The sequence below is a fragment of the Dipodomys merriami genome, unplaced genomic scaffold (genome assembly GCF_024711535.1).
Source record: "Dipodomys merriami isolate MVZ:Mamm:240054 unplaced genomic scaffold, mDipMer1.0.p SCAF_146, whole genome shotgun sequence".
NCBI classification, from domain to species: Eukaryota; Metazoa; Chordata; class Mammalia; order Rodentia; family Heteromyidae; genus Dipodomys; species Dipodomys merriami.
In genome coordinates, this window is record NW_027202782.1 from 1,343,550 (window position 1) to 1,368,397 (window position 24,848).

General features: G+C 38.2%; 1 protein-coding gene across 5 annotated transcripts in view; it reads left to right on the forward strand.

The window, feature by feature from the left end:
* The window catches only part of Ptpn4 (protein tyrosine phosphatase non-receptor type 4), a 146,442-nt gene that overhangs the window by 15,344 nt on the left and 106,250 nt on the right, over positions 1 to 24,848 (forward strand). For all 5 annotated transcript variants that reach the window (XM_070021869.1, XM_070021870.1, XM_070021871.1 and 2 more), the window contains one exon: positions 23,316 to 23,470. In XM_070021869.1, coding sequence (XP_069877970.1) covers positions 23,333 to 23,470 — 138 coding nt within the window. In that variant the 5' untranslated portion in view covers positions 23,316 to 23,332. The remainder of the gene's footprint in view (positions 1 to 23,315; positions 23,471 to 24,848) is intronic.

Below are 24,848 nucleotides of genomic sequence, written 5' to 3' on the forward strand. Positions count from 1 at the left end.
AAGTGTGAGCCATTGGTTCCTAGTCAGATCGAGGTTTCAAAAATAGGTTTGAACCCCTCCCAAATCTAACAAACCAATCATGAAATGGGCAAGGGTGCTAAAGAGAGACTCCTCAGAAGAGATAAAAATGGCAAAGAAATACATAAGGAAATGTTCATCATCCCTGGTTGTTAAAGGTAATGTAAATAAAAACAACACTGAGATACCACCTTACCCCAGTCAGAATGGCCCACATCCTAAAGTCAGCCAATAAAAATGCTGGAGGGGATGTGGAGAAAGAGGAACCCTACTGCATTGCTGGTGGGGATATATACTAATGCAAGCATTAGTGTGTGTGTATATATATATATATATATATATATATATATATACGCAAGCATTTCCAATTTTGGAAAGTAGTCTGGAGGTACCTCAGAAAGCTAAATATAGACCTTCCCATGACACAGTCATACCACTCGTAGGCATCTACGCTGAGCAACAGGAACCAGGATACAAGGACATCTGCACCTCCATGTTCATTGCAGCACTGTTCACAATAGCCAAGATATGGAAACAACAAGCCCCACTACTCATGAGTGGATCCAAAAATTGTGGTATCTATATACAATGGAATATTTTGCAGCCATTAGAAAGGACAAAATAATGGCATTTTCAGGGAAATGGATGGAACTAAATCAAATCATTTTGAACGAGGTAAGCCAAGAGCAAAGAGACAATGGCATATGGTCTCCCTGATATGTGGATGATAAAGCCAAAATGCAAGGAAATATGACAAAGTAAACAGGACTCGAGAAACAAAGGATTGCCACTCACTTTGTTGTATCATTGCTAAATGACTCCATGTTCTTGACCACATATATAGTATATATATGCGCGCAACAGAAGGAAGCTAGGAGGAGGACACAGAATCAGTGGGAAACGGGAAAACATACAATAGAAAGGCTCATCAGCTGCAGTGGACATAGAAGAAAAGGAACTAAGCAACCCAAAGACAGCGATGGGAAGGGAGGAATGAGAGGGAAAGAGAGAACAGCCTACACAAAGCAAAAGGAAAGAAATATAAATATCACCTGATGTTGAAGAAATAATTGTATTGTGAAAACTCATAGAATTCAAACTTTGTAGACCATGATAATGACAATTTGCCTTGTGAAGGTTAAAATGTGTTTGTGACTTTAATTAAGTATCGCTGTTCCACAATACTGTGAAATATGTGAAATTTATGTAATCACCTAATCTCAATTTAAAAAAAAAATAGGTTTGAGTTTGGAACCTGTGTCTGTTCTGCTCCTGTCCTGGTTTTTAGTATTATGTCCTATTTTTTTTTTTTTTTGGTCGGTCGTGGGGCTTGAACTCTGGGCCTGGGCGCTGTCCCTTATCTCTTCAGCTCCAGGCGAGTGCTCTACTTCTTGAGCCACAGCACCACTTCCGGTTTTCTAGTGGTTTATTGGAGATCAGAGTCTCAAGGACTTTTCTGCCTGGGCTGGCTTTGAACCATGATCCTCAGATGTCACCTCCTGAGTAGCTAGGATTACAGGCGTGAGCCACCAGCACCCAGCTTATGTTCTATTTTTGAACTCCTGAAGTTCACTCTTACAGATACAGAAACTCTCAGCTATAAACGTTAATGAACAGCCACAAAATTAGACGTGTTGCCTTATGCTATGTTGGCTTTTTGTGCTTTTCTGATGCTGGGATATCTTATCTGAGCTCTAGGACTCTAAAGCCCTGCTTATCTTTCTCATTCACTGTTTCTTGCTTGCTACTACCGGAAGCTCTGGATACCACTTTCTAACTGATTGTCCAATTGTCACTCATAATTGATACTGAATTTTCTTCTTTAATTTTCTGTTGTAGTTTTATCATCACTTGATTTTCCTTTTGTCAGTGTGAAGGTTGGGAACAACTTTTGTAATTATTTGGGATGATTAAATTTTTCTTGATGTGAATTGACAGAAACCCATCATGTCTTGGAGTTTTATAGTAGTCTCCTTAAAGTTCATTCTGCCATTAGTTTATCTCTTTTTAATTTCCATTTCACTGTAGCCAGAGTGATCTGATGTGCATATTTGATCAAAATTTTCTATTGCCTCTACCTGTAAAATAAAGCAAAAGAATTGTATAAAACTATCTAGTATAAAGAATGTAAATGCTTTTTCAATTTCTCATTGTTTGAGAATTGAAGATATATTGGTCATAACAGTTTATTCAATTACATAGGGATAAACACATAACCTCATTTAGGAAATTTAGCATGGTCACAGTACCGTTATCTAAACTATAGTGTATCCAGATTTTTTTCAGTTGTATAACTTTTAATTTACCTTATTTCTTGGCCACATCTCTTCCTACTTACCATTTTTAAGAATCTAGGTAGCTGGGCATCGGTGGCTTATGCCTGTAATCCTAGCTACTTAGGAGGCTGAGATCTTAGGATCACAGTTCAAAGCCAGCCTGGGCAGGAAAGTCCATGAGATTCTGATCTCTAGTTAACCTCCAGAAAACCAAAAGTGGCACTGTGGCTCAAAGTGGTAGAGAACTAGCCTTGATCTGAAGAATTCAGGGACAGCACACAGGCCCAGAGTTCAAGTCCCACGAATGATCCCCCCCCCCCCCCCCCGAAAAAAAGAATCTAGGTAAATTGTTTTGTAGATACAAACACTTTTTTTTTTTTTTTTGGTCGATTGTGGGGCTTGAACTCTGGGCCTAGGCACTGTCCCTCAGCTCTTCAGCGAGCACTCTACCACTTGAGCCACAGCTCCTCTTCTGGTTTTCTGAGTGGTTTATTGGAAATAAGATTCTCATGGACTTCCCTGCCCTGGCTGGCTTTGAACCATGATCCTCAGATCTCAACCTCCTGAGTAGCTAGGATTACAGGCATGTGCCACCAATGCCTGTCTCATACACATTTTTTTATATGTTGTTGTGGTTGATTTCATGCTACAAAGGTAGAATTAAGTAGGTGGATCAGAGATCATATGGCTTGTAAATGCCTAGATTTTTTTTTTTTTTTTTTTTTTTTTTTTTTTTACAAAATCTGGTTCTATACCAAAAAAGTTTGCCAACTCTGGCCAAGAATATTGTGATTAACCAAGATTGGTCCCCTTGTATAATTTTGTTACCTATTTGTTACATACTTAGGTTCACTTATCTACTCAATTTTAGAAAGTAAAGACACTGAATTTTACAACTAGAGAATTTGTAGTCCTGTACTATTAGATTATATAGTCCTGCATTGTCTAGTGGGTTTAGTATATCAGCCAGATAGGGTTATTTACATTTAGCTTAATTTTTTTTGAGGGGGGAGGGGAGTGCTGGTCTTAGGGCTTGACCTCAGGGCCTGAGTGCTGTTTACTTTCTGCTTAAATTTTTTTTTTTTGGTGAGACGGTGGGGAGGTAGGGAAGCATACTTCATTGGTTGTAAGAGTCGCATGTATTTTCTTCCCTGGCTGGCTTCAAACTGTGATCCTCAGATCTCAGCCTCCTGAGACGTTATACAGGTGTGAGCCACCAGTGCCCAGATTAGCTTAATTAAAACAATAAAATATTCAATCCCAGTAATGCCAAAAACAATGCTTAAGTATTAGTCACATTTTAAATGCTCAGTCACATGTTGTATAGCTACCACATAGGAGAGTACATGCAAATCATAAAATGTACTTTTTATTTTTGGCCATGGGGCTTGAACTCTAGGCCTGAATACTGTCCTTCAGCTCTTCAGCTCAAGGCTAGCACTCTACCACTTGAGCCACAGTGCCACTTCTGGTTTTCTGGTGGTTTATTAGAGAGTCTCACAACTTACCCAGGCTGGCTTTGAACCGTGATCCTCAGATCTCAGCCTCCTGAGTAGCTAGGATTACAGGTGTGAGCCACCAGCACCTGGCTAAATGTACTATTGTTTTACAGAGAAGGATCAGAAAATGATGAGTACAACATAGTAACACAATATTTGTGTATTGTATTAATCGACAAAACGAATACTTTTTATTGGTTTGCCAATTCATTTATATTTATTCTTTTTTTTTTTTTTTTTTTTAGCAAGAACGTGTTTCTGTTGGGCACTAACTTAGAAATATGAGAGCTATGTGTTGGGAGAGGTTAGTAAAAATAGGTTATTAAACAACAAAATGCTGATGAAAATTTTCTAATATCACATGAACAGTTTTTTTTTGTTTTTTTTTGTTTTTTTTGGGTCCGGTCGTGGGGCCTACACTCAGGGCCTGGGCGCTGTCCCTCAGCTCTTCAGCTCAAGGCTAACACTCTACCACTTGAGCCACATCGCCACTTCCGGCTTTTTTCTTTTTGCTTATGTGGTGCTGAGGAATCGAACCCAGGGCCTCAGGCATGCAAGGCAAGCGCTCTACCACTGAGCCACCTTCCCAGCCCCACATGAACAGTTTTTATCTGTTCTTTAACACATATGTCAGTACATTTTATGTGACTTTATTTCTGATTAAATTTTTCTAGGGGAGATTTGAAGTGAAGATAGAATAGGTATGCCATGGATTAAATTTGAACATGGAAACTAGTGGTGTCTCTTTTTCAATGTCATTGCCAATTAACTTAGGCTCTTCCATGAATGACAAGAATAATAACAGTAACTTTAGTATGAGAAAATAAGTCATTACTGCCAGGTGCCTGTATCCTAGCTACTCAGGAGGTTGAGATATGAGGATTGTGGTTTGAAGCCAGCCTGGGCAGGAAAGTCCTGAGACTCTTTATCTCCAACAATCTGTTCTGAAGAAGCTGGAAGTGGTGCTGTAGCTCAAATGATAGTATATTAGTCTTGAACCAGAGAAGCTTAGTGACAATACCCAGGCCTTGTGTTCAAGCCCAGTACTGGCAAAAAAAAAAGAAAAGAAAAGAAAAAGTCATTATGTGGTTAAAACAATATTCTCTTTTTGACTTAGGTATATCTATTCTTTTTTAAATTTTATTGTCAAGGTGATGTACAGAGGGGTTACAGTCAGATATGTAAGGTAATGAGTACATTTCTTGTCCAACATTTTTACCCCTTCTTTGTTTTTCTCCCACTTTCCCTCCCCCCAACTCCCTTGATTAGATATAACTTAATTTTGCTATATGACTTTAGGCAACCCCACCTCCAATCTTTCTGGGGGAATTTTAGTTTTTTGGTTTTGTTTCTTTTTTTGGGGGGGGGTCTGGACGTGGGGCCTGAACTCTGGGTCTGGGCGCTGTCCCTCAGCTCTTCAGCTCAAGGCGAGTGCTCTACCACTTGAGCCACAGCGCCACTTCCAGCCTTTTTTTTCTGCTTATGTGGTGCTGAGGAATCAAACCCAGGACCTCATGTATGCAAGGCAAGTGCTCTACCACTGAGCCACCTTCCCAGCCCTCTGGGGGAATTTTAATGATGGACTGTCATTGTTTTAGGAATTAGGTGACAGAATATGAGGTATTTCAGTTATTATTGCTGCTTAATAAACCAACTCAATATTTAGTAATGTAAAGTAATGAGCATTATTTATAGACTGTGAGTGAGGAATTCAGATAGGGCCCTAAAACGATGCTTCTTTTCTGTTCTACACTATCTACTTGCTGAGAACTGTGGGAACAGTTGAGGGCAGGAGTATCCACTTTCAAGAGTGTTTATTCATATATCCAATAACTAAAGGATGGGCTCAGTTGAGGCTGTTAAGTGGAACATTTATGTATGGTCACTCCGTATGGCTTAGGTTTCTCAAAGCGTGTTGGCTGGTTTCTGGGGGGGAAAAGGCATTCTGAGAGTGAGTATTGCAGGAAAGCCAGATATAAGCTCAAGGCCTTTTCTAATATAGTTTTAGAAGTCATAGCATCACATCCCTTATACTCTGTTGGTCAAAGCAGTCACAATTTCAAACGTTCCCTACCCTATTCTCCCCTGTTAATTCAAGAAGAATGAGATAAATGCTAACTCTTTATTTAAAAATTTTTAAATAAATACACATCTTTAAATAGTACCAAAGGGTTTCAAACTAACATGTCAAGTTATATGTACAATGTATTTTGATCAGTGTCACCTCCTCTATCCCAATCCTACTCATCTCTTCAAGTTTTTGTTAAAAGGAGTTACCCATGAGTTACATCCATTCTGCACTGATCATATGACCCAGTATATGTATGTATATATACACTTATTTTTTATGTTTATATTTTAAATGTAACTTACACATATGAGAAGAAACATGCACCCCTTTGTGTCTCTCTGAGCCTGATTTACTCCAGTCAACTTAAATCTGTCGAGATAAATCCATTTCCCTGTCAGTTACAGTGCCTGGTCCTCTTGCTCTTCATGCTTCCCACAGCTGGAAACTCCACTATTTAAACTGCTCCTCCAGTCTGACTTTTTACTACTTTATTAGATGGAGTCTTGTGGACTTTTCTGCCAAGGCTGGCTTTCAACCACAATCTTAAGAGCCCAACCTTCTGAATAGCTAGGAGTACAGGAATGAGCCAGTGGCTCCTGGCATAAACTCAGCTCTGGGTGCTAGGAATGTCTGGGTCATTAAAAAAGCAAAAGACAATACAAGAAAAAATTAACAGGGTCAGCCTTGTTGACTCATTCTTTTCCTTTTCTATTTGCTTTATAATATTGAGAGAAATAAAGGGCACAATTAAATGTCTTACAGTTTGTCAAAGAAAACACTGTGTAGGTCAGTCTCTTAATTTCAACACTGTTGACATTTTGTTGTGTTTGGTGGGGCCACAGTACTTTGCAGTTATGCAGCATCCCTTTACTCAATAGGTGCCCATAGCACATTCTTTTTCCTAACATCCAAAAATGTCTGTAGACATTGAACATGTTCCGTGGAGATTCAAATCAATTGCTCTCTCTCCCTTTCTCTCCTCTCCTCCCTTTCTTTCTCATACACATGCATGAATAATACTTTCAGGACTTGTTGAAAGTATTCTTTCAGAATCAAGAGGTGAGTTACATGTTTCAAGAGTCTTCAAGTGATTCTGACTCATTTAAGTAACAAACACTGATATGAGTCATCCTTAAAAACTGATTTATAGGGCTGGGAAGTTGGCTCAGTGGTAGAGTGCTTGCCTCACATGCATGAGGCCATGGGTTCCATTCCTCAGTACCACATAAGCAGAAAAAAGCCAGAAGTGGTGTTGTGGCTTTAGTGGTAGGGCGCTATCCTTGAGCTGAAGAGCTGAGGGACAGTGTCCAGGCTCAGAGTTGAGCCCCCATGACTGACAAAAAAGAAAAAAAAACCTAATTTATAGGCATGTCAGTATTAATTGGTAATATGCTAATTTTAGGTCAAGCAGATTGATAAAGTTCAGTGGATTTGGGTTCAATAAAATCACCGTAAATTATGTATAGTATTAGTTTGATTTCAGTAAGGTAAGTACAGTAGTGGAAATTATAATCCATGCCTGTTTAAGGAAATTTTGTCTTTTGAATTATTTATTTATTTATTTATTTATTTTAAATTTTTAAAAATTTTTAATTTTTTTAAACATTTTTTTTTGGGGGTTCCGGTCGTGGGGCCTGAACTCTGAGCTTGGGCGCTGTCCCTCAGCTCTTCAGCTCAAGGCTAGCGCTCTACCACTTGAGCCACAGTGCCACTTCCGGCTTTTTTCTTTTTGCTTATGTGGTGCTGAGGAATCGAACCCAGGGCTTCATGCATGCAAGGCAAGCGCTCTACCACTGAGCCACCTTCCCAGCCCTTGAATTTTTTTTTTTTTTTTTTTTGTCTGTTGTGGGACTTGAACTTTTGGGGCCTGGGCGTTATCCTTGAGTTCTTCAGCTCAAGGCAAGCATTCTACCACTTGAGCCACAGTGCCACTTCCAGTTTTCTGCTGGTTTATTGGAGATAAGAGTCTCACGGCCTTTTCCTGCCCAGCCTGGCTTTGAAACACGATCCTCAGATCTCAGCCTCCTGAGTAGCTAGGATTACAGGCTTGAGCCACTGGCTCCCAACTGTTTTGAGTATTTTTCACAACTTTTATTTTGAAAACTTTCCAACAAGAAATTAAAAGAATAATATATACAATGAACCCTTGTATCTTTTCCATTAAAGATCAGGATTTATTAAAATTTTACCACATTTTCTGTGTGTGTCTGTGTCTGTGTCTATATCTGTGTCTGTGAGAGAGAAGAGGAAGAGGTCAGAAGCTTTCATGAGAGGTTGGTGTAGGAGTCTGCAGTATAATGGCTACCATGTGGATAGACCAATCCATCCACCTTTATAGTGTTTAATTAAGACACCATTGCTCTTTATTGCCACTAGGGATCAAATTTGGGACCTTGAACACTCTAGATAAGTGCTTCTTATAGCTGAGATTGCAGACATATGTCCTCTGCCTCACCCTTTTTGTGTAATCTTTAGAATTTTATTTTCTATCACATATCTTGTTTTTGTAAAAGAACTATATTCTTTTTTCTAGTTACTGCTGTGTCACAGACTATCTCAAAACTTCATTGTTAAAAACAGTTATTTCTATGTTTCTGAATCTGTAATTTGGGCATGACTTGACAGGAAAGACTTGTCTCCTCTCCATGCAGTCAGCTGTGGTGGCTTCCCTGAAGATGCTGTACTGGCATAGTTGGCAAGTTGTTGGCTATCAGTTGGGATACTCCCAGGGCTGTGGGCTGAGGGCTGCAGTTCCTTTGTACAAATATCTTATACTTCCTCAGAGATTGCTATCTGACTCCAAGGATAATGTCCCTAGACAAATCCATGCGAAGTTCTATCTTCTTTTATGACCTTACCTCAGAAAGCACTGTCATTTTTGCTGTATGTCTTACTCATTGAAGCATCCACAGAGATTTTCCTAAATTCATGGGAAAAGTGCCATAAGCTCCACCTCTTGATATGTTGGTAAAATTCTAGACATATGGTTGCTGCCATTTTGGGAGAATAAAATCGAACACAGTCTGTGATACGTTGAAAATTGGAAAATAACTAGGTTCATGATGAAGCTTATGGTAAGGCCATGTGTTTGCCTCGCATGAGTGAGGTCCTGAGTTCAATCTTCAGCATTACAAACAAGCAAGCCAACAATACAAAAACCACTAAAAACAAAGCAAAACCAGCCCTTTACCACGGATATATTGGGAGACACTACTCAGTACGGGATGACATTCTCTTTCCTAACAACCAAAAATGTCTGGAGACATTGCACGTGTCCCATGGAGATTCACATCAATCCATTTCTTTCTCCCCTCCCCTTCCCCCCTCACTTAGTATCAGATGACATTCTGTTACACTTAGCTGAATTAAATGCCCTAGCTAGCTACTCTGCTTGTAGAGGGCAATCAGCCTACAGCTAGTGTTCTAGAAACCCAGTTGGAGAAAGATAGGGAGGGAAAGAGAGGCCCAAGTGATACTGATACTTCTGTTATTAATACATGCTGTTTAACTGAATTCTGTCTTAATGAGCTTAAAATCTCTTAAAGGAAAACCACATTTGATAAACACTGATATGTAAGTAATCTCATTAACACTCAAGATTTGTACATTATTACAACTAATGGTGATACTGCTTTTAAAAATAGTATTGTCGAATATTTATAACCTTAAAAATTGCTATTTAGCCAGGCACTGGAGGCTCACACCTGTAATTCTACCTACTCAGGAGGCTGAGATCTGAGGATTACCTTTCAAAGCCAGCCCAGGCAGGAAAGTCCCTGAGACTCTTATGTCCAATAAACCACCAGAAAACTGCAAGTGGCACTGTGGTTCAAGTGGTAAAGTGCTCACTTGCCTTGAGCTAAAGAGCTCCCAGGCCCAGAGTTCAAGCCCCACGACTGACAAAAATGAAACTGCAATTTATTTATTTATTGAAATAAACAATGGTGCTGGAGAATAAAGCCAGAGCCCACTGCATGCTAAAGCCACTCCATTCTCATCCTGTCTCCAAATTATTTTTTAAGTACTTTCGACTGCTTTAGCTAATATATGCATTCTAGGAGGTCTCTACTGCTTAGTATAGTGTCCAGAATATAATGTGCTTACTATTTTTAAATCTTTAAGTTATGACAATAATTTCAGACTCTGGTGTCTAACAAAACAATTAATTGCAGTGTAACATTGTGAGAGTTATACTACGTTTATAAGCTTGTTTTTTTTTTGTCTGTAAATAAAATCTCTCTGTGCCACATATAAAAATAAGTGTAAAACATTGTGTGTCTGCTTCTAAGTCACTGTATGTGTTTTTACCTCTAGTTTTAAAGCCTAGCATATATAAGAAGAATTTGCTGGTAATTAGACATTTAATGTACTTAAGTTTTAAAAGTAGTATGCTGCCCCCTAGGGGTCAATACAATATTACATTGTAATTGTTGGACTTTTTAACTCTTCCTCTTGCAACTTAAGCCCATACTTAGAATGAATATAACATATTAAGTAGAACCTGTTTATTTTGACTTGTTTTCAATCCCCCCTCCTGTTTCTTTCTCATAACAGTCCTTGTTATAGAAAATTTAAGATTTCCTTTTTTTCCTCTTGTAGCTTTGTATTATTCTCTTTCCTTTTAAAATTTTGTTATAACTTTTGAAAATAGATAACATACCATTAAAATGATCATAGATGAAGAACTTTAGTTGAGCATATTATTTTTTTATTTTATTTTATTTTATTTGAGAACATACTGTACAGAGGGGCTACAATTACATGGGCAGGATGATGCATACATTTCTTTTTTTTTTTTTTTTTTTTTTTTTTTTTTTTTTGGTCCGGTTGTGGGGCCTGAACTCTGGGCCTGAGCACTGTCCCTCAGCTCTTCAGCTCAAGGCCAGTGCTCTACCACTTGAGCCACAGCGCCACTTCCGGCTTTTTTCTTTTTGCTTATGTGGTGCTGAGGAATCGAACCCAGGGCCTCAGGCATGCAAGGCAAGCGCTCTACCACTGAGCCAACTTCCCAGCCCCTGATGCATACATTTCTTACCAAGCATTGCAGCCTCCTTCTTTGTTTACCCTTCACCTCCCTTCCCAGCCTCCCCCCTCCCCCCACCCAATTATACCCCCCTCCCCCCCCCACACCGACATTGTAAAGTTGGTTTTGACATGACATTTTGTACTTCTCATTGTTGCAACAGGTCCACCTGAATCCTTAAACGACTTGTTTGTCCCCATCTCCTCCACATGTTATACTGACATCAAATATAGTGAAAGCGGGGGTTACACTGTGGGGGAGGGACATACAAAGCAACAAAGAAATAATCTTATAAATGCGTTAGAAACACATGCATGAAAGAAACGAAAACATTAAAATACATATTTAAGGGTTCATTTTCCTAACATCACATTATCTGACCTTTTCCGCTTGACTCATACCTATACTAGATATTGCAAATAAGGGAAACCATGGGACCTATGCTTCTTTGGGCCTGGCTTACTTCACTTAATATAATTTTTTCCAAACCTTTCCATTTCCTAACAAATGGGGAAATGTCATTCTTTCTGATGGAGGCATAGAATTCCATTGTGTATATATACCACATTTTCTTGATCCATTCATCTACTGAGGGGCATCTGGGTTGGTTCCATATCTTAGCTATGGTAAATAATGCTGCAATAAACATAGTTGTGCTGGTAGCTTTAGTGTGGTCTTGTTTGTAAACATTTGGGTAAATGCCCAAAAGTGGGATTGCTGGATCATAGGGGAGATCTATGTGAAGTCTTTTGAGGAACCTCCATACTGCTTTCCAAAGTGGTTGAACAAGTTTACATTCCCACCAACAATGAAGTAAGGTTCCTTTCTGTCCACATCCCCTCCAGCATCTGTTGTTGTTAGAGTTCTTGATTTTTGCTGTTCTAACTGGAGTGAGGTGATATCTCAATGTTGTTTTGATTTGCATTTCTTTTATGGCTAGGGATGTTGAACATTTCTTCATGTGTCTATTGGCCATCCTTCTTTCTTCTTCAGAGAAGCTTCTCTTTAAGTCTTTCGCCCACTTATTTATTGGGCAGTTGTTTCTTTGAGGATTTGTTGTTGGGTGGTTTAATTTTTTGAGTTCCAAGTATATTTTAGATATGAGACCCTTGTCCGTTGTATGGCTAGTAAAGATCTTCTCCCAATCGGTGGGCTTTCTATTGATCTTGCTAGCTATGTCATTTGCCCTGCAGAAGCTCTGCAACCTTATTGAGCATATTATTTAGAATAAGAAGTGACATCACAAATGATTGAAAAGCAAATACCACATGTTCTACTAAAATAAAAAATACAGTAATATTTCCACCAATTACCTGGCACACTGGTAAAAAAAAAAATTGCTATTAAAACTTAGATCACCTCTCTAAATAGTGTATTTAAATTCTTGATTATTCCAAAATTCTTATAATATAAAATTTACCATCTTAATCCTTTTTTTTGGGGGGGGGGGTCCAGTTGTGGGGCCTGAACTCTGGGCCTGGGCGCTGTCCCTCAGCTCTTCAGCTCAAGGCTAGCACTCTACCACTTGAGCCACAGCACCACTTCTGGCTTTTTCTTTTTGCTTATGTGGTGCTGAGGAATCGAACCCATGGCCTCAGGCATGCAAGGCAAGCACTCTACCACTGAGCTACCTTCCCAGCCCCCTTAATCCTTTTAAGTATGCAATTTAATATTATTGGGTACATTCACAATATTGTAGAACCATTACTGGCATCTACCTCTAGAGCTCTCTTCATCAGATTGAAATTATGTAACCATTAAGGAGTAACTCATCTCTCTCTCTCTCTTTCTCTCTCTCTGTCTCTCTGTCCCTCCCTCTACCTTTCTCTTTCTCTCATCTTGGGGATTTACACTTGCTAGACAGTTCATTTATTAGATAAGGTCTTAAAGTTCTGCCTGACTCCAATCATCCTTTTTCCTTTGCCTCCCACATAGCTGGTGTTAACAGGCATGTGCCACCACACCCAGTTTATTTATTGTGATGAACGGTTTTACGAACTTTTTGCTCAGGCTGAGATTGAACTGTGATCCTTTTTTAATTTTCACCTCACATAGCTGAGGTTGTACCTGTGACACTGGCCTTTTACTGTTCTCCCTTCTAATCTCTCTGGTTTTGACTATACTAGTTACCTCCTATAAGTGGAAATATACAACAGCATTTGTCATTTTGTGGCTGACATATTTTACTCATTCTAATGTTTCAAGTTTAGTCTCAATTGCAGCATGTGTCAGAACTTTCTTTTTCTCTTTCTTTGTTTCTTTCTTTTCTTGTATTTATGATTGAACTTGCTAGGCAAGTACTAACTACTTCTCCACTTGGGCCATGCAGCCAGTCTTTTGCTTTTAGTTTATTTTTTTAGATAACTTTGTGTTTTTATATAGACTTAGCTCAGATCAAGATCTTCTTGCCTCTTGTCACCTGAGTAGCTGGGATTGTAATCATATGCCACAACCCTGATAGCTATGTCCTAGTTGTTTAGGTTTTTAAAAAATTGTTTTTATAAAGGTGATGTACAGAGGTATTACAGTTACATAAATCAAGTAAAGAGTATTTTTTAAGGTATAACATTAAAATTTTATTCTGAAATTCTCTCTGGCCACAACAATAAAATTTAACAAATATTCACTAAATAGTCTTAGAGTATGTTTCTTTTGGGGCATTGTCACCTCTTCCCTCACTCTCCCAGTTTTTCCCTCCCATCCTCATTTTTTTAAGTTCTTTGTTTTTTTCATTTTCATAATTGTAAATGATCTATTTAACAGTAACCTCCCTCCCTCCCCGCCTCCCTCACTCCTTCCTTCCTTCCTTCCTTCCTTCCTTCCTTCCTTCCTTCCTTCCTTCCTTCCTTTTCCCCTGCCTCCTTTCTCCTTTTCCTCTCCCTTTCCCCTTCCCTTTTCTTTCACCAGAGCCCTGGGGCTTGAACTCAGAGCCTGAGTGCTGCTCTTGAGCTTTTTTTGCTCAAGTCTAGTAAAAATGTTCTACTACTTGAGTCACAACTCTACTTCTGAATTTTGCTGGTTAATTGGAAATAAGAGTCTCATAAGAGCCTCCTAAGTAGCTAGTATTTCAGGCATGCGCCACCACACTTGGCACACTGGCTGGTTGGTTTTTATTTTCCTCTCTCTTTTTTTGAATACATACGTATATGTACATGTCAAGTCTCACTAAATGATGCTAAGTATTCCTGTGGCTCATCTCAAACCTCACTGTCTCCATCTTCCAAGTACATGGGATTAGAGGCCTATGCCACCATACTTGGCCCTGAAGTTCATTCATTTTTTTTCAGGACCCTATTAGCTCATTCATTTTTAAGGCCAATTTATTCCATTGTATGGAAATAACACATTTTGCTTATTCATCCAATGAACCTTTGATATTTTTACCTTTGGACCTTGAATAGTGCTGCTGTGACTATAGGTGTACAGAACATCCCTTTGAGATCTCGATTTCAGTTATTTTGAGGTATACCCCTGCAGAGGAGTGGCTGAGTCATTTAATAAGTCTACTTTTCATTTTTCTAGAAACTGATATATTAATTTCCATGATGACTACTGAATTTACTTCTCCTAACAATGCATTTCTAATTTTTTGTTACCCTTGCCAACATTGTTATTTTTCTTTTTTTGGTAAGGATCAAACTTGGGGCTTATATATGCCTAGTGGGTACTCGACCACTGAGCTACATTCTTAGGGACTCTTGTAGGGTCTTTTAATAGACTTAGGACATTAAGCCTGTTAGATCTGTGAGTTGCAGATATTTTTCTGCTAGTGTTTTTACACTTTGGCTTTTTTTTCTATCTCTTGATATCCTTTGATACTCAAAAGGTTTGAATTTTGACAGAACTAAGTTTACTTACATTTTCTTCTGTTTCATGTGATTTTAATGTTATACATAATAAATCATTGCCAAATAGAGTGTCATGAACTTTTTCCTGTGTTTTAAGGATTTTATAGTTTTAGTTCTTATATTTGGTCTGTGCTTAATTTTTGCATATAGCTTAAGGCAAAAGTACAGTTTTCTTCTTTTACATATAGATGCTAAATTTTTTCAAAACTCTTCGTTGAAAACATATTCTTTTCAGTTTTGGCTTTGTCTTAGTTTTTATGCTATGGAGGATATATACCCAATAGTGGTGGTCATGAGGTAAGTCAAATTTTAGTTTTTTTAGGAGCCTCCATACTGATCCCCATAGTTCATGAACTAGGTTGGGTTCCCACCAACAGTATATGTAGGTTCTTTCCTTTCCCCTAACCCCCACATCCTGGCCAGCATTTTTTGTTGTTTTTCTTGGTGAATGCTGTTCTGGTGGGATTGAGATAGAATCTTAGTATAGTTTTGGTTTACATTATCTTTATGGCTAAGGATATTGAGCATTTCTTCATGCATCCATTTTCATTTCTTCTTCAGAGAACTGTGATGAGTTCACTTGTCACTTACTGACTGGGTTATTCTCTTGCACTTTTTTTTCTTTCTTTCTTTTTTTTAGTTCTTTGTATATCCTAGATACTAGTTCATTATTTGTTGAATAGCTGGTGAAGATTTTTCCTATTCTGTGGATTGCCTTCTGGTTCTAGTAATTATTTATTTTGCTGTGCATAAACTCTTAATTTGATGTAATCCTATTTGCCAATAATTTTTCTCATTTTCTGGACAAGTGAAGTCCTGTTCAGAAAATAACTACCTGTGCCTACAATATCCAGTGTTTTCCTAAATAGACTTAAAGTATCAGGTGATAGATTAAAAGTATCAACTCTTGCTGGGCGCTGGTGGCTCACGCCTGTAATCCTAGCTACTCAGGAGGCTGAGATCTGAGGATCGCGGTTCAAAGCCAGCCCGGGCAGGAGAGACCGTGAGACTCCTATCTCCAATAAATCACCAGAAAACCGGAAGTGGCGCAGTAGCTCAAGTGGTAGAGCGCTCGCCTTGAGCTGAAGAGCTGAGGGACAGCGCCCAGGCCCAGAGTTCAAGCCCCACGACCGACCAAAAAAAAAAAAGTATCAACTCTTACTTTGAGTTCTTTGATCCCACTGAAGTTTATTTGTACAGGGTGAGAGATAAGGGTCAATGTTCAGTTCCTGTAAGTGGACAATCAGTTTTCCTAGCACTATTTGTTGAAGAGGCTGTCCTTTCTCCAGTGTGTTTTTTTAGCTCCTTTGTAAAAATTAGATAGCAGTAGTTGTCTGATTTTATTTCTGGGACTTCTGCATTGTTTCATGGTCTCCAGGCTTTATTTTTTTTTGCTGGTCTTGGGGCCTGAACTCTAGGCCTGAGCTCTGCCCCTCAGCTCTTGAGCTCTACCACTTGAGCTACAGTGCCACTTCTGGCTTTTTTTTCTGCTTATGTGGTGCTGAGGAATTGAACCCAGGACCTCATGCATGCAAGGCAAGCACTGTACCACTGAGCCACCTTCCCAGTCCCCAGGTTTGTGTTTGTTTATTGAACATTGCTGCACTGCTAATGGGTGTACATGTTAACTATAATTTCCTTCTCATAGATTGTTCCCTAAATTAATGCTAAGTGAAGTCTTATTTTATCACTTACAAGAATGGCCATTCTTGACAGTTTTCAAACTACATTTATTTGGAAGACCTTTTTCTGTCTTTTCATCCCACGCTTTCATTTTTCTTTGTCAGTGGAGGTGTGTTGTTATTTTTTGTTAGTCCTGGGACTTGAACTAGGCCTGGGTGCTATCCCTAAACTTGTTTCCTCAAGGCTAGCACTCTACTACTTTGAGCATAGTGCCACTGGTTTTCTGGTGGTTAATTGGAAAAAATAGTCTCAAGGAGTTTCCTGCCTGGGCAGGCTTTGAACTGTAATCCTCAGATCTCAGCCTCCTGTGTAGCTAGGATTACAGGCGTTAGCCACCAGCTCTAGGCAAGATGTGTTTTTTGTAGGCAAAAAATGTTTGGGTCTTCCTTTTCAATCAAATTGCTGTTCTACGTCTTTCATTTGGAGAGTAAAGGCCATTAACTTTCAGCTTTAATACTGCCTTGTTTCTAGTAATTTTGTTGGTTTGTTATACGTTTTTTTCCTATTCCTGTTTCGCAAGTCTTATATTAGTGTTATTCGTTCTTACATTTTCTTGCTTTTCATTTTCTTTTTCTATGGGTAAGATTCCTTTTAAGTATATTTTGCGGTGCTGGAAGTATTTCTCCATCAATTAAGAAAGTTTGTTTTATTTGATACACTAATCTAGGTTATTGATCATTTTCAGGGCTTGAATTATGTCCTTCCATGCCCTCTTTGCATTTTGTTTGTCTTGAAAAAAATCTGCTGTTCATGGGCTTCTGATTGTAGGTTACTTGTCTCTTTTGTGGCTTTCAGTATCCTTTATCCTACATTAGTGTTTTAACTATAATGTGTTTAAGAGATTTCTTTGAGCTTTCCTATTTAATGGTGTTCTGTAAGCCTCTTCCACACAAGTAACCCTCTCTCAAGGTTGGGGAAATTTTCTGGTATTACTTTGTTAAATAGATTCTCAGTGAGTTTAGTTTGTATTTCTTCTCCCTGCCTTATGCCCATGAGTCATAGGTTTGATCTTTTGATGGAGTTTGGGAAGTCTTGTAAGTTCTATTTGTAGCTTCTAAATATATTTTCAGTGTCTTTGGCTGTTTGATCTCACTAATGTTCTTTATCTTCAACCTCTGATACTCTGTCTTCAGGCTTTTTTGTTAGCTAGGCTTTCTCTTGAGTTTTTTTTTTTTTTTTTTAATTTGGGCTAGCAGACTCTTCAGGGATTTCAATTTGATATTTTATTTAAGATAGCGGTATCTTTATTAATTTCCTCTTTTATATCCTTCATTATCTCCTATATTTAATTCACTTGTTTATATTTATTCTCTAATTGTTTGTATTCCCTTGTTTGGTTCCTCCTTAAATTCATTCAGATGTTTAAATGTGTCTTTTTTACTTGCACAAATCACTCTCCTTTCTCTTTTTTTTGTACTCTTGCCATATGAGTAATATTATTATAAGCCCAAAGCACAGCTTTTGAGTAGTATTGTTTTATCAAATTAAGTAGGAGAAAAAGACAGTGAGGGTACTAGAAGAGTGGTATAATAGTAGAGTGTGTGCTTAGCAGGCCCTCCTCCCTTCTCCCACACACACACAAAAGAAAAAGGAAAAAGAGAGTGACAAACTCAAAACAGTATTGCTGTCTATATTTAGTCATATAAATACTCTTACAGATTCTCTTTTTCTTTCTGTGGATTTGAGTAAGTACTTTAATCTTAGCTTTTAGTATTTTTGTTCCTAGAGCAGACTTGCTATGGGAAACTTTTGTTGTTATTATTTCAGGGAATATTTTAAATTTAATAGTTTTTGCAGAGTTGAACCCAAGGCCTTGGGCATGTGAGGCAAATGCTTTACCACTGAGCCACACCCTACCCCCCAACCCCTTATTTTTTTTTAACATTTTTTTTTCTCCATTCTCAGTTCTCTTTGATATTCTTTTTTTTTTTTTTTTTACTTTCAATAAGCCATCAAATTGCTTTAATTATTTTCTCTATCTTTATCTTTCAATTTTTTTTTTTTTTTTTGACGGTCGTGGGGCTTGAACTCTGGGCCTGGGTACTGTCCCTGCGCTCTTCAGCTCAAGGTGAACACTCTACCACTTGAGCCACAGCACCACTTCCTATTTTCTCTATCTTTACTAACATATATTAGTTGTATAAAGTAATGGGTTTATTATGACATTTCTTTGCATGCATATCATGTACTTTGGTCATATTCATTTCTCCATTACTTTTTGTCTCTCCTCTCTATTCATATCTCTAATTGCCCCCCTTTTACTTTAATGTTCTTTCTTCCCTTCACATACAAGAGAAAATGTGATATTTATCTCTGAGGTTAGTTCATTTTGCTTAATATATGATCTCTAGTTCCATCTGTTTTTTTTTTGTTTTTTTTTTTTGGTCCAGTCATGGGGCCTGAACTCTGGGCCTGGGTGCTGTCCCTCAGCTCTTCAGCTCAAGGCTAGCTCTACCACTTGAGCCACAGCGCCACTTCCTGCTTTTTTTCTTTTTGCTTATGTGGTGCTGAGGAATCGAACCCAGGGCCTCAGGCATGCAAGGCAAGCGCTCTACCACTGAGCCACCTTCCCGGCCCCCCCATCCGTTTTCTTGTAGACATAATTTCATTCTTTGGCTGAAAAAAAATTCTGTTTATGTATTGCATTCTTCTTAACCATTCTTCCATAACAGCTATTGTGAATATTGCTTCAATAAACATGAGTGTTCAGATATATGTATATTAAGCTGACTTTCTTTTGCATATATATTGCATACATATATATATATACACATACATATGTATGCACATATATATATGCATATATATGTATCTCCAGAAATGGTACAGTAAGATTATATGGTAAGTTTATTTTTTTAATTTTTTGAGGAATCCATGCTGATTTGCACAGGACTGCACTAATTTAAATTTCACCCCACTGTGTATAAGGATTCCTTCCCCCACTCTTTCTTCAGCAGTGTTTTTGTTTTCTTGATGATAGCCATTTTGACGAGTGAGAGTCTCTGAAGTTTGATTAGCATTTCTCTGATTATCTCACTGCCTTCTGGCCTCCATGCTTCCTGATTAGATATTGCCTCTTGCTGTTACTGAGGTTTAGTTGTAAGTGATGAGTCATTTTTCTCTGGCCCAAGAGTTTGTTTTCTTGGTTTTCAGCATTTTGACGAAGATACATCTATGAGTAAATCTTTTAGATTTTATCCCAGTTTGAGATCATTTAGCTTTTTCCACATGTAGATTAATTTTTCTAAACCAAATATGAGTTTCTTCAAGTATTCTGCCATCCTTTTCTGTATATTGTCTTTCTGGCTTTGCTATTATGGTATATTTGATGGTGTCTCTTAAGCCTTTTTTTTTTTTCTTGTTTCTGAGACTAGCTATGGTGCTGTCTGCTTTAATCTGCTGTTGAGCCCATTCATTGAGTTTTCATTTAAAATGTTTGTGTTCAGCTACAGTATTCTGAACTGATTAAAAAATATATCCTTATTTATGTTAAGTTTGATGTGATATTGTTCTCATGCTTTGTTTTTGAACATATTCATAGTACCTGATTTTGAGTCTTCATTTAGGGTGTTCAATGTGGGAATCCTTAGGGCAGTTTCTATTCAATCCTTTTTATTCCCCTTTGTGTTCCTGCTTTGCTGGTTCTTTTATTGTCACTGTTTTTGTTGCCACTATCTAGAGACCTTCCTGAAATAATTTTATAAAGTTGGTATTGTATGCCATGTGTAGACCCCCATTATCTTTGTTCAGTTAACTTAGTTCTCAACTAATGATTGAACAGATACCTCCTTAAATAATACTTTAAAGGAGTATGTTTTCTAGTCTTTCCTACAGGTGGTGTTAGTGTTTATTTTATAGAACTGATTTCATTTCCTGACTTTGCAGGAATGACTTAATGTTCAGTGGTAGGTAAGAGATGGGGATCTTTTCAGCTTTTCCCTGGGGACTTACTTGCTGATGGCCTTGTGAATTCCTAGGAATACGTTGAAATTGTGTGTGTGTGTGTGTGTGTGTGTGTGTGTGTGTGTGTGTGTGTGTGTGTGTGTGTGTGTGTGTGTGTGTGTGTGTGTGTGTGTGTGTGTGTGTGTGTGTGTGTGTGTGTGTGTGTGTGTGTGTGTGTGTGTGTGTGTGTGGCCTTGTGAATTCCTAGGAATATGTTGAAATTTTGTGTGTGTGTGTGTGTGTGTCTGCCCCCTTCTGAATTCACAGGAATGTATTGGAACTGTGGGGGAGGGGGCAGTGCATGCCCACGTGCCAGTCCTGGAGCTTGAATTCAGGGACTTGGGTACTTTCCCAGAGCTTTGTTGCTCAAGTCTAGTGCGCTACCATTTGAGCTACAGCTCCACTTTTGGCTTTTTGGTAGGTAATTGGAGATAAGAGTCTCATTTATCAGTTTTCTGCCCAGGCTAGCAGTAAAGTAGGATTATAGGCGTGAGTCCCCAGTGCCCAACAATTTGTTGGAATTTTTTTATTTTTTATTTTTTGTCGGTTGTGGGGCCTGAACTCGGCCTAGGCACTGTCCCTCAGCTTTTCAGCTCAAGGCTAGCATTCTACCACTTGAGCTACAGTGCCGCTTCCAGCTTTTTCTGCTTATGTGGTGCTGAGGAATTGAAGCAAGGGCCTCATGCATGCAAGGCAAGCACTCTACCACTGAGCCACCTTCCCAGCCTTTGTTGGAACTTTTAAAAGTCCTTTATGGACATCTTATTTTCCAACTTATCCATATTTGTAGTGATCATCTTTTTTATTTCAACTATTATTGTTCTGGCTGCTGTAATATTGAATAATTACTATTGATATTCTTTTTTTTTTTCCATGGGGCCTGTACTCTGGGCCTGGGCGCTGTCTCTCAGCTCTTCAGCTCAAAGCTAGCTCTCTACCACTTGAGCCAACTTTTTCTGCTTATGTGGTGCTGAGGAATCGAACCCAGGGCCTCATGCATGCAAGGCAAGTGCTCTACCACTGAGCCATCTTCCCAGCCCTATTGATATTCTTTTGATAAAAGGTTATTTTCACTTAAACATGTTCTGTGTCAGGTAAAGTAGGAATGTTGTTCAAGTAGGAGTTTCTAGGTAGCTGTTAAAGTAGTAAAAATAATGATAGTCCTCCAGACTTGGGTCTTTGCAGGGAGCATCATAGGCTTTCTGTAGCCATCATAATTTCTAGTTTGTTGGTCTCCAAAGCCATCACATACTTGGGAGTAAGGGATAGGTCACATTAAAGTGCCACAAACCTCATTGTCCTTACTGAGTGAGATTCAGCTGTTTACCTTGAATTTTTAAAAGTTCTTCACAGTGATGTAGTCGTTTGTTAATTTCTAGAGTTTAGTGTTCATTTTGACAACTACCTATATTATTTTTACGCTTATAATTTTAGTTCTTACATGACTAGGATTGTAGGCATGAGATTATGAGCAAATGTCACTAGGCCAACAATCTCTGTTGAGATAGTCCAGTGACCTTTTTATTACTTTTTGATCCTGTCTGTTTTGGAATCTCAATCCTTCAACTCTCAGCCTCTCATGTAATTGAGAGACAAGGACATGCCATTGCATCTACCTACTGTGATCCTCCTGACCTCTACTTCCCATGTAGCTAGAGTTACAGATGTGAGCTGCTGGCTTTGGCTCAGCTTCATTGTCTTTTTTCCCCATCTGTGTGTAAGTGTATATATGCATGTACATATGTATGTGCTTATGTGTATTCTAGGGCTTGAACTCAGGGCCTGGGCACTGTCACTGAACATTTTTGCTCGACTAGTATCCTCTCAGTTGAACCACATATCTACTTGTGGCTTTTTTTGGTGGTTATTTGGAGATAAATCTCAAGGACTTTCCTGCTGAAGCTGCCTTTAAACCACGATCCTCAGATTTCAACCTCCTGAGAAGCTAGGTTGCAGGTGTGAGCCGCAGATTCCCTGCAGTTTCATTTTATGTGTGTGAATGTGCACATGCACACATGCACCTGGGCACTGTCCCTGAGCTTTTTTGCTTTAGCGCCCCCCTCCCCCCCACAGCTCCAGTTGTGGTTTTGTGGAGATAATTAATTGGAGATAAGAGTCTTATTGACTTTCCTGCCTGGACTGGCTCTTAGCCACTTGAGTAGTTAGAATTAGAGGCATGAGCCACCAGCATCCTGCAGCTTTATTGTCTTTTAATAGATAATACTGATACCAGAATGATTTCTGTTCTTGAAAGGCAACCTGATTTTTTCCTTCTTAGGTTAAAAATTCTAAAGAAAAGATTAGTAACCTTAAGATTTCTAGTTATTTTGTTTTATTTCTCAAGATTATAAGAGTAAGCGATAAGATAAACACTGATGCCTCACACTTGTAGTCTAACTTCTGAAAACGGGAGAATCACCATTCAAAGACAGCCTGTACAGAAAAGTTTCAGAGACCCCTTCCGACTCCATAGCTGGATGTAGTAGTGGTATATAAGCTTTGTGGGAGGCTAAGATTAGGAAGATGACATATTTCCTCCATGTATCCCCAAAATATTTTAAAGAAAGGAAGGGCTGGCTGAAGTTAAGTAATCTTCCCTTCTGTTGACATTATGCAGTGAGTAATATCCAACTTCCTGAAGTGGTATATTCCCTCACTTTTAAACTCTTAAGTTTATGTAATTTTGAATTGGAATAGGACTTCCTGAAAATTTTGTGTATTTGTTTATTTAATGAATCAGTTAAAAATAAACCTCAGGGCTGTTTGTTATAGGTTTGGTGATGAACTGTATATACTTATTTTATGCTTATAGTTCTTATCCTGGTATTTCCAAATTTATAACTATTTTCTTCATAAATTTTAATTTAGTATGTAACAACTTTTATCTTTTAAACTGTACTATATATTCCACTATTCATTTATTTAGTGAAGTGTCCTTTTTTCAAAAAAACTTAGATCTTGTGTGGACAGTAATGACCTCACGTTTCCGATTGCCTGCTGGCAGAACCTACAATGTACGAGCATCAGAGTTGGCCCGAGACAGACAGCATACAGAGGTTGTTTGCAACATCCTTCTTCTGGATAATACTGTACAAGCTTTCAGAGTTAATGTAAGTATCTTCTCCTCTTCTGTTTCTGTTCCTCCTAATCATCTCTGGATATTAATCTAGATTTATTTTAAAAGTAGAAACATTAAGTTGTAATACATTTTGAAAAGTCTTATTTAATTGAGAAAATGTTTTTAGCTGGGCTCTGGTAGCACATGCCTGTTAATCCTCTCAAGGAGGCTGAGATCTAGAGTACCATGTTTTGAAATCAGCCTGTACAGAAAAGCTTTGATACTCTCCAAAATAACCAGCAAAAAGCAAAATTTGTGGATTAGTGCAACAGATCAGTAGTCTGTGGGTGGTTTTTATAAGTGCATTAGAGGAGAGTGTCTGAAAGGAATTTGTTCCCTTAAGTAATTTATACTTTTCTATTGTAATCTTGTACATCAGTCAGTAAAACTTTTTCTAAACAAAGATGACAGCTCTTATTTTAGTAGTATCTGAAATATTTATTCAACAAATGTTTGTTCATCCTGTTTGTGTCTAGCTCCGTTTGCTCCTTGTTACTTCTGAGTTTCACATATGTGATTTATTAATAGTAATGGTCATTTTGATTGCAGTACATTGCCCTTTCATATAAACATACCAGTTTCTCCACTTGCTTACCAGTTTGCTTTTTCAATTTACTGTTGGTATATATTTGGATTGTTAACACAATGGGCAGCTATGAATAATAGCTTTGTGGACATTCTTGTAAATGTCTTGATAAATACATAAGGATGTATACCCTCTTTTTATTTTATAATTTTAAACCTGTAGAAAGAGTGAAAGAGTTGGGCACCAGTACCTTACACCTATAATCCTAGCTACGCAGGAGGCTGAGAAACTCGGGTCAAAGCCAGCTCTAGCAGGAATGTCCATGAGACTCTTATCTCCAATTAACCACCAGAAAACCAGAAGTGGTACTGTGGCTCAAGTGGTAGAGTGCTAGCCTTGAGCTGAAGAGCACAGGGACAACGCCCAGGCCCAGAGACCAAAAAAAAAAAAAAAAGTAAAGAAAGAGTGAAATAATCTAATATAAAGAATATTCATCTGCCCTTTTTCTAGATTGATCTGATGTTAACATTTCACGTATATACTTTATTTTCTTTTCTGAAAGCAAGTAGCAGACTTGCAAATAGCAGGACCCATAAATACTTAAGCATCTTAAGAATTTTCTAAATTAACATAGTATCATTATAAAATTCTCTTCGCAGATCACATTAGCACATTATCCCCAAATTTATTAGGAAAATACTGGTATCTAATATGTCCATATTCAAACTCAAACTCCTAAATTATAAGCCTCAACTATATTATTATCATCACTTCCCTGCTATATATATTCATGAGTATTTCTCTACTTTGAAAATGTTAAGTTTAGACTTTTGTATATATTTCT